This window comes from Epinephelus moara, chromosome 19, assembly GCF_006386435.1.
Source record: "Epinephelus moara isolate mb chromosome 19, YSFRI_EMoa_1.0, whole genome shotgun sequence".
In the NCBI taxonomy this organism is placed as follows: Eukaryota; Metazoa; Chordata; class Actinopteri; order Perciformes; family Serranidae; genus Epinephelus; species Epinephelus moara.
The window spans coordinates 7340164-7350633 of record NC_065524.1 but is presented as its reverse complement, the minus strand read 5'-3'; the positions used below and the strand labels follow the sequence as shown (position 1 = coordinate 7350633).

Sequence of the window (10470 nt, the reverse complement as noted above, 5' to 3'; positions counted from 1 at the left end):
ACAAGCATAAATCTGAACAAAACACAAGATTAGGAAATTAGGAAACATCTCTCAGTTGGTCATCTCAGTCATTTATTAATTCTGACAAAGCAGTAGGAATGCTATTTTTTACAAACCCTATCAAAAGACTTTGATACAAACCCCAGTTAAATAACTACTTTGTGCTCTGCTGAGCTGAACTGAAAGCAGGTTTAATCAAGTCAAACTCATAAATTTGCATCAGCAGACAATTTATACAAAAGCTCTTAAATTAAATGTGTAAATCAACAAGAAGCAAGCTGTAATTAAAAATGCAAGTGTAGCTCTATGCTCCACAGAACACACACACACAAACCTTTGGTAGCACATTTGTTTGAAGCCCTTTAAATCACAACTGAAATCACACTTAGCCCTTGAGATCATAAATACAAAAAAATTAAGATACCAGTTGCTAGTTTCCAAAAAGATAGGTCCACTAGACTGATGCAGCTTCACAGAGACATATAAGTTTCAGCCCTACATACAGTGGTTTAGCTCAGTTTTAGCTACAGCAGCAGTCACAGTCTTGTGTGCAGTGGAAGCACAATGAACACCTAAGAAGACATCTTGGCACTAAGACTAGGTATTTGTCATTTCCACTCATGTAAAATTCATATGTATGTCACCTGTGTCCAGCAAGACACATGGGTCGCCCTGAATATAAGATGGTGATGTTGGGAGCTGGAAATCTGATGCTACATTGCGAACAGTTTGAACTTGTATCAAATGTAAGCAGATAGAAACAATCCAGCGACAACACATCCAAAACAGCTGTGGAGCACTTTTAATGCCAATGTAGAAAATGTTACTCCACATTATGAGTCCAATGAAGAGAAACACAATCCAAAAATAACGGTCATCCCCTTTGGAGTTAACGACATCCACCTCTTGCGCTCATGACTGTGAGGGCAGGACCAGGCCAAAGTGCAGCACCAACAGACCATCCTGAAGCAAAATGGGAACAAAACCAAAATGATGACTCCAAAGTGATCCTGATCTCCTACAAAACTCCCATCATTAAAACTGTGGTTTGTTCCTACTGTGTGTTTTTGCTGTGCTTACCTGTAGTGCCTCTTCACCTACAGAGTTCTGTATGTCTTTGAGTGACTGGTAGTGATCTAGGAGGTGATCTCCACAAACCACATCGACCTGCAGGACACACAGAAACACTTCAGACCACTGCAGCAGCAGAGATTCAATCAGGCAGAGCTGAGCAGTCCACAAGTCCTGTGATGCCTACAGAGAACTCTGTATGTATGGGTTTTAATAATTTTGCCGGAACGTTTCCAGGCATCTGGGTCATCCCGGGTCCAAAAAAAATTCTGGGGGGACAACTTATGAGTCCATCACAAGTTCAACTATCCACCATATTCAGTGCTGCATCAAAAATGCAGGGAAATGTTCAACCGACTAAACCTGCAGGAGATGCCATAAATGTTTCTGATAAACTGGAAGGAGATGATGGGCTAGACTAAAACTCCACGTCGATTCCAAAGTTCCAAAAAGTGTTTTAACAATATAAGAATTTAAAGGTACATGTTATACAACTGTTGTGACCTCTGCTATAATGGACAGTGGCCCTTCATTAGTCTTCATCTGTCCTCTCCAGTCAGCCCACAGCAGCGCAGCACTGAAGCCAGGAAATCAACATAAGCTGCTAATCCTCATCCACGTGTTCCTAAATACAAAATACGCCAACACCTGAATAGTCAGGTGTTCCCGTTCGTCTGTGCTTTGACACCTGATTGTAACATTAATATTTTCAACCATGAACCTTCTCTCACTGCTCTGAGACAGACCTGTGCTATCATTGCACTAATTATTTGATTATAATGAGATTAAGGTTGTCTGTTGTCACAGACACCCTGCTGAGTTTTGACCCAAGCAGCTGACCCTTCTATATCGGGCTCTGCTTGTAATCAGTTGTTTCGTGTCTCCAGTTTACACATGTGCATTCCTCATTGCACTGCTTGTTGTACTGGTCGCATTTTATGCTTTTTCGTTTGGATAAGGCTGAATTTGAACTAAAGAAACAGGTGTTCAAAGGTAACAGCCCATCTGGTTAATATGAGTGCTGAAAGAAAGCAGCCAGCGCTCCACAGAATATCTGCACTCTCAACAGCGCTTCCACTTAAGGCTAGTTCACATTACACGATTTTCACCCCAATTTTGCGTCGTGGAAACAATCGTAATCTTTTGAGTGTTCATACTTGGCGGCGTGTGTTTCTGTCATCGTGAGTCTTGCAAACTGCGTTACGACCTGTGTGTGCACACCACAAGATTTCTCCACCGAGCCCTTGCCGACAGAGCCCCGATAACAAAGTGACGTTTTTTAACTTGGAGACGACACATTGTAAAGGCATGGATATTCTTCCTAGTGTGGAATCAGATCTGCCTCCAGGGCCTGGGTCCAAACACAACACGCTCCCTGTGATCCTGTGGACGCCACCATTGTTGTTGCTGCTTGCCGGCTTGTCAGTGTTGCCACATCTTGGGAGAGAAACAAGCAGCCAGGGCTAGGGAAACAAGCCCAAAAGAAGCAACGGATATATATATAGAGAAAGGCGACGTATAGAGAGCAAGCCCAAATAAGCAACTCCACTTTAGAAACAAGCCCAGAAATCCGCAACCCGCGACTACCAATATATGTAAGAGACTTTACCAAAAAACAAGCCCAAAGTCGCGGCTAATAAGCGGACCTGGCAACCCTGTGGCTTATCCTCCTCACATTTCTCCCAACCTCCTGCGTGCTGACGTAGAACGTATCTCGCCTCTCATTGGCTGATGCTCTTTGTCAGTCGTGTCAGACAGTGTCAGTTTTCTAGCATGCCAGATATCCAGTCCCAGTCACAGACGAGGGGGTGACTTGCTCGTAGGCTTGTTCACACATGAGGACTTGTCGTGGCAGACTTACCTGCCGACTCACCTTCGACCCAAGGTGGCTCTCAAGATCCTCTGCGACGTCAAAATCGCTGTGAAAATCGTGTAATGTGAACTAGGTTTACAGTCTGAACTCGATATTAAGCCTCAAACAGAGTTAAAAAGTTCTAACCAGTCAAAGATACTGAGGAAGCCTCTTGAATGGGTGAGGAAATTGTCAAGACCATACTGTCCTGGTGGCTTGACTTGACTGACTCTTTCGATACAGAGACATGGTGGGTCTACTCAATGCATGTTTTGATGCTTGGCTGCACACCAGTTTGATCACTCTGCTGGGCATTACAAAATTGCTGTCTCTTAATCAGCAAAGACACCCTCTCTTACATACACCAGCTTGACCCTGGTCAGTGTGCACGCCTACACTTTACTGTACTGCCAACCTCCTTTGCTGTCCTGTTTCCAAGTCTGTCTAAAGCAACAATCAGGATCAAGACAGGGACATGTCACCTTGTGAACTCATTAGCCGTAAGCCTGGCAGACTCACCTGACAGGTTGAGCTCAGCTCCATCTTCCTCCTGATGAACAGCTCCACGTGGCGGACAGTGGCCTCGCCGGACACACGGACGTACCGCCTCTCTAATGGCTAAACAGGGACAGGGTGGTCAGGGTGGAGTATACTGTATCAGACTTTTCAGAATAAAGTAATTCATCAAAAACTCTACGGAATACAATGATGAACTGATGACACTATTCTTGACAGAGATCCCAACAGGCTCTGTTGTTACAGGACTGCTTGATGTCCCTTGATCAGGGATGTCCTGATATATAAGCAGGTCTGGATGCAGCCTCTCTTACAGTGCACAATTATAATCTAATTATAACTATTAGAAATACTTATTAATATTATGAGTAAATACCTTGTAGTTATTGATGCCCTCTTCAGCCCTGAAATCAAAACAGAAGTCAATACACAGTACGTAGAGAACCTACTACTGAGCAAGTAGTCAAATTACAGTTTTCTCAATTGTTTACACACAAATACTGGTACTTGAGACACAATGACCACAACATGTAACTCATGCACCAACCCCCTGAACCAATTCTGCTAAACTACAAGCACAATTCCTGCTNCACAATTATAATCTAATTTTAACTATTAGAAATACTTATTAATATTATGAGTAAATACCTTGTAGTTACTGATGCCCTCTTCAGCCCTGAAATCAAAACAGAAGTCAATACACAGTACGGAGAACCTACTACTGAGCAAGTAGTCAAATTACAGTTTTTCTCAATTGTTTACACACAAATACTAGTACTTGAGACACAATGACCACAACATGTAACTCATGCACCAACCCCCTGAACCAATTCTGCTAAACTACAAGCACAATTCCTGCTTTACACTCAAATTGCAGTTCTAAAACACACTTTTCAAAACACTACACACAATTCTCTGCATTTGGCACAATTTTCATGAAGAAAATCTCTGGAGTTAATTGCCCTACTATGCACACTGACTCATCACATGGGCAAACACAAATAAGCAACTCCACTTTAGAAGAAAGCCCAGAAAACCGCAACCCGCGACTACCAATATAGCCCAAAGTCGCGGCTAATAAGCGGACCTGGCAACCCTGTGAGTGTGTTTTTTGATTTGTGTGTAGAGTTCTGAGAGTATGAGGCATGCTTTCAGAAAATGTGTGTAAACAATCGAGAAAAAGTGTGGGGACACTGGGGCCATCTAGTAGCATGTTTATGTAACAACAGCATAGTTTGATTCACTGCTACAAACNGCATGTTTATGTAACAACAGCATAGTTTGATTCACTGCTACAAACTGCATTCCACATATTCCTCAAAGGGGAAGACATGGTCACCAGGAGTGTCATATTTATGTCTACAGACCAGAAGCAAAGCCTCTATCCTTTCATCTAACAACTCTTTTTTTATTGTCTCTGACAGTAAGAGACATGAGAACAGCAGCAGTTCCCTAACTGCTAATTAGAGAATGATTTACACCTTCATGTTTTTGTTTCATTGTAGCTGTAACAGTGCTGCTACTTCACACTGACCTTGTGAGTTTGTATTTTCTAAAAGAGAGGCAGAGTACACAATATGCCCAGTGCGACAGGCACTTTTCACAGAAGACTTTTCACATATCGTAGATGCAAATGCACAAGTGTGATGAAAAACATTTACAACGGCTGCACTCCATTTAAGACTGCGAGTTGCAGGGTCTTGTTGCTGTGCATGCTAGCTCATTAGCATGGCTTACTGGGAGCAGAGTCATCGTTAATGTTATTAGTTACACCTGCGTTTTTACTGCTATGACAAGGCCAATGTCTGCTGTGAAAATGCCTATTGGTTACACTTGTTAGAACACTGTTACTAGGAGACAGATAACAAAAATAGACCGTGAGAACCTGTTTACTGTTCTCATTGCAAAGAGGGCAGTGTTTTTTGCATTTCAACATCAGGCTGAGAATTAAGACAAGGAAAAAAAAGGCAAATGCTCTGCCATTTGATTCTGTCTGAAAGCAGCAGAGACTGAACCTTCTCCCTATCATCCTGACAGCAGGTGTGGCTTATTAACTAATTAAAACATCTCACTAACAAGATTAAGAATGAAAACACCATGACATGTTGGGCCAGTGAGAAACAGTTAAGGCTCAAATACACTCAAAACAATTACTTAAGCGCCTCATCTGATTCATGCCGATCATATGGTACACTGCAGGCATCAGATTTAAAATGCCAAATCCACAGAACAATCACTTTCTTAGTCACTTAAAAGTCATATTAAGAACAGCTAATAGTAACTGTATACTATGTCAAATAATTGCTATTGTCATGTTTGTGTAGCAAGTTACGTCTTATGACCACCAGATGTTAGTAAACATTCATTGTAGATGACATGGGGTGGGTCTGTTATGCTAACGTAACTACCAAGGGTCTAAGCTTTTATTTTTCTTATTTTTAGTAGCAGACTCAACAACACAGCAGTTAAAATCTGTAGCACTATAGGTGTTAGCAGTGGTCATTGTTTTGTTAGCATTGTAGAATTACATTTGTACTGTTTATAAAGTTTCAGCTAAGCTAACAGACGCCCGCCTTTCTGTCTCTCCGTCCTTCCTCTCTGCCTCACAGCTTTGGTGGGTCTTCATTTGACACTCCACAAACAAAAACAAGGTCAATGAGGCTGTGTCAGAAGCAGTTTGACATGCCTCACGTGGTTTTTAGTGCACGTTCAGCCATTTAAAACAATAGTGCAAAGTGTTGTGTCTGACGCCTGAATGAATACATTTGCAACCTAGATTTTCTTTGTGCAGGGCCTTTTTTTATTATATCTACACGTACAGAATGGCTCAGAGGCTGTGTAACCAATAACCAATACAGATGCAATTCACGCTGGACAAAACTGTCCAGCATTAGCATCAGATCCTTACCCAACAAACTCCAACAACAGAGATACATCCAGCTCAGGAGGAATGGCGAACACAGACTGAGGAATGTTGTCCTTCTTCTGCCTCTTTAACACAGGAGGACCTGGAGGGGAGACCACCACTGCAAGGCAGGAGAGAAAAACACAGGGCAATAGCTTGAGTGACAGAGTCTCAAGGTTTTGATGCTGTTATGCTAAATCTCAATCTTTGGACCTCCATTTCAGAAGTGCTTAGATATAAAAGCAAATAAATATTTTCCCCTTTTGTTCAACAAGGAGGAAAACTCCCTCAGAAGTTGTTCCCCTTCTTTCCCTTCCCCCTTGTCCTTATTTTTAGTCTGCCTATGCACACGCCACTGATCACAGTATGATTAAACTTTATTGTGTTTGGGTTGTGTTGTTGAAAATATTCTGATTGACCAAAGATGGCACTGCAGTGAGAGAACATCAATTTGTTACTCATTGACAACAAATGGAGCAGTGTCAATCAGGTCCACAAGAGGCTCTATGGCCAACAGTGTGTTAAATATGTTGTAGTTAAATATTATTTATTAGCTTATCTGCAATGTGTGAAGTAACATTGCATTTAACTTTATCCTTTAATAAGCTATTGACACAGAAAGACGGTGATATACTGTGTGTTACATTACACACAATGGATCACAGGAGTTCACCTGACATTGCCCCAAGCCTGTTTACTTAAACTTTAATGGCTGAACTATTACCTGGTTTTGGCACATCCATCCCTCTCTCTTTGTAGAAGTTACACATTTGTTCTCTTTCCACTGTGGTACAAAATTAAAAAAAGAGTTAACGTTAGGATTCAAACAGAAAATGACACAAAATGATGTTCATCAACTACGTTAAACTACATCTGAGTGTAAATATACTGTACTTACACTCCTCCAGGAAGGGAACCATTTTGTAAACAATATCCTGCAGCTGTCTGTCAGGCCTACAGGAAAACAAAAGCATTTGACGCTTAACACTGACTGAAGAAAATGAATGCATTCTAATTTCCAGAATAATATGTAATGATTTTCCACAGTTGTTAAAACTTTTTCCTCTGCATAACTAGCAACAATCTATTTAAATAACAGGCACAGAAAGAGACACAAATGATCAAATAGAGCAAATATCATCAGACCTACCTGATGTTGTAAAGTGGTTGTGTCTGGTGGACCACAATGCTGCATGTGGGACACCTGTTGCTGTAGAAAAAGTGCTTCACGATGCAGCTTTTGCAAACTTGGAGAAGATAAAACATATCAAAATGTAAGACACATAGCTAGATTAATATGGACTTTTGAGAACGATATAAATATTATTTTTTGAGACCTTATGACTATATGCAAGCCAATGTCGTTTTTTAAACACAAACACATAAAAGAGTTTAGTAAGAATCCTTTAACTTAAATGTTTTAATTAAAATACTGTGGCTGAGACATTTAGTGAGCAGTATGTTTTGCTGTAAAAAAACAAACAAAAAAAAAAACCACTGACAGATGTGTCAGTGATAAGCTAATATCTGCTGATCACTGACTGGTTTATCAGCTGGTCTCCTGTGTGTGGTCTTATTAAACCTAACATGTGTGGTATGAAGACATTAGGGCTGCCACGATTAGTCGACTAATCGATTACTAATCGACTATTAAAATAATCGGTGACTATTTTAGTAGTCGACTAATCGGTTTGAGTCATTTTTCATAGAAAAGTACTATAAAAGTACCCCAAAATACTCTTACTGTAGCTTCTTACGTTCAGATACTGGCAGCTTCACACACTCTCCCGTGACAGTGAACTAAAACCCTTTGGCGTGAGTATGAAACAAGACATTAGATGACATGATTTTGGGGTTTGGGCGAGACAGACCGACATTTTTCAAAATTTTAACACATTTTTCGATGAAATGATTAGTCGACTAATCAAAGAAATAATCGACAGATTAGTCGACAATGAAAATAATCGTTAGTGGCAGCCCTAGAAGACATCATGCTAGGAATGACATGTTGGTGTGGGTATCCTGAGAGTTTAGTGCTCTAGGAGGCATACTGTGAAAGCACCATATCTCCAGTTTGCACACTATTCTCCTTGTGTCCCGTATGCCTTACTGTATCCCAAAAAGTTTGACTCCCAAAGGAGAAACCCAACCACTGGAATGCACTCAGTGTTAAAAATGTATTAAATTAAACATCCAATTCATGTGGAACTCCTTGAATCCACTCAAGGCCCTCTGACGTCTCTGTTGTAACTCACATGTGTGGAGGCACTCAGTGATGGTGGTGGCATCAATGAAGAAGCCACAGCAAAGGGCACAACGGATATAGGGGTAGAATTGATTCAGAGGGAGCTTGGGCTGTGGGAAAGTAAACAAATGACAGTCAATGGTTACTGCTTCAAAACAGACTTGCAGTTGCATTTCTTTAACATTAACTCACGTCTGCCTTTTAAACTAAATGAAAAGCAATGCCATGTGTAGTTAAGGGTTAATGTAAGTTTCAGTTATTGCATATTCCAGTTAAATAAGCAGGACAGCTCAAAAGATGAGGGATATTATTGTGAGTTGTCAGAAAAGGGAGGAAATTAAAAGACTTTATTATGAATAAAGAAGAAGAAACCTTCATTGTGTGAAATTAAATGTAAACATACCTCTTCCTCTGAATCGCTGTCTGATATGGTGCGTTCCATTTGTATTAGGAAAATCGGAATTTTAAAGTTCTCAGGAGGAATTTTCTACTGGAAGTCGGATTTCCAACTGGGAAAGTCGGGGGGACCTCACCAACCCCGACCTCAAAATCCAACACAACTGCTCCGTGCATCAACAGTAGTGAAAGCTGTAGTAATATACCGTTTATTAGCACTTCTGTCTTAATAGTGTCTCATTACAAAACGTCGTATACGCAGTCCCGTCCAGCTATCTGTCTGTGGACACGATACTACAGTGTTTGTATGCGCAAAATACAGCGTAATATGTCGTTATCAACGGATAATAATAATACTAATGGCTAACCTGCCTCGTACTGGTATTGCTAACATTGTGGTTTTCCGACTCGTTGTACTGGAAAGCGGCCAAGTCGGACGTGACGAGATTCTCAGCTCCGACAATCGAGGTAAATGAAATGCAACAATATATATGTTGACTCTTCATGACTTCATGACGTCCAACAACTGCTAACTAACACTAACGTTACAACAAACGCCCCAAACTTTTAAGTCACGAAAACAAAACTGGAACCAGTTTATTTTGAAGTAGAACTTAACCCTGGGCGTCAGTGTTAAGTTGCCACAAGTAAAATATGAAAGATATAGTTCCTTTGGATGTCAGTAGTTAGCTACGCTTGGCTAGCGGGCTAACATTAGCTTGCTTATCATATGCAGTATTAGTAACAGACACATATGCGCTTACAGAGTGAAGTCACGGCTTAGTTGCTAACGTGACCTCACATGACACAGTTAAACGCCACAGTTCGTGCTATAACCACAAAAGACAACTTAAACACGAAACAAAATTCCTTCCTAACTTTACCTACTTTGTCTCCTTCCTCACACACTCACGTTAGCAACTTAATTTCCTTCGCGCGTGTTTTGCGATCAATAACAATAACATTTCCTGTTTTAATCCTTCAAAATAAATGTAACCTGACCTGTAAACCAATATTATGCACAAAACCGAAAATACATAATTTTACAGAATTGTGTGATTCAAAGGGTGTGAACTGGGATTAAATTAACTGCACGAAATATAAGAAAATACAGTGAGTCAGTGTTTTTCTCATAACACGATTGCCAAATCCGATACACTTATTTTGAAAACATGATTACGTATTTTCCGGTAGTACACTACACACTCTTGCCAGCAGGGAGCGCTCAAAGCATGTAATCGTGGTCAACAAAGGATTTACATTCACTTTTCTTGAAGAGCAGAAGTCATTCCTGTGTTATACATGTGTTAGTTTCTGTTTTTGTCCTACACTGGTTATCTACCCTTTCTTTTCATACATTTTTGATTTTGTTGGCGTCATAACGAGGAGGTATTGCTTTGTCATATACGTAATCAATCCCATAGGTGCACAGGTGTGACCTCACTTGGCCACCAGAGGTAGTCACTACTGTATCAGGAGAGGCTC

General features: G+C 40.7%; 1 protein-coding gene across 2 annotated transcripts; it reads right to left on the bottom strand.

Annotated features, from left to right (window-relative positions):
• Positions 1-65: 65 nt before the first annotated feature.
• Positions 66-9953, bottom strand: pcgf6 (polycomb group ring finger 6). 2 transcript variants are annotated; one of them, XM_050071534.1, is made up of 11 exons: positions 9874-9949; positions 8993-9177; positions 8600-8699; positions 7495-7591; positions 7243-7298; positions 7069-7128; positions 6348-6465; positions 3816-3843; positions 3443-3541; positions 1081-1167; positions 66-963 (listed from the first exon to the last, which is right to left on the bottom strand). In XM_050071534.1, exons 2-11 carry the CDS (start codon positions 9029-9031, stop codon positions 913-915), a joined length of 735 nt encoding a protein of 244 aa, XP_049927491.1. In that variant the 5' UTR covers positions 9032-9177; positions 9874-9949; the 3' UTR covers positions 66-912. The 2 variants fall into 2 exon arrangements, with proteins under 2 accessions (XP_049927491.1, XP_049927490.1); XM_050071533.1 differs by lacking the exon at positions 3816-3843 and adding an exon at positions 4088-4115 and having other exon boundaries at positions 8993-9953.
• Between the last annotated feature and the right edge of the window lie 517 nt (positions 9954-10470).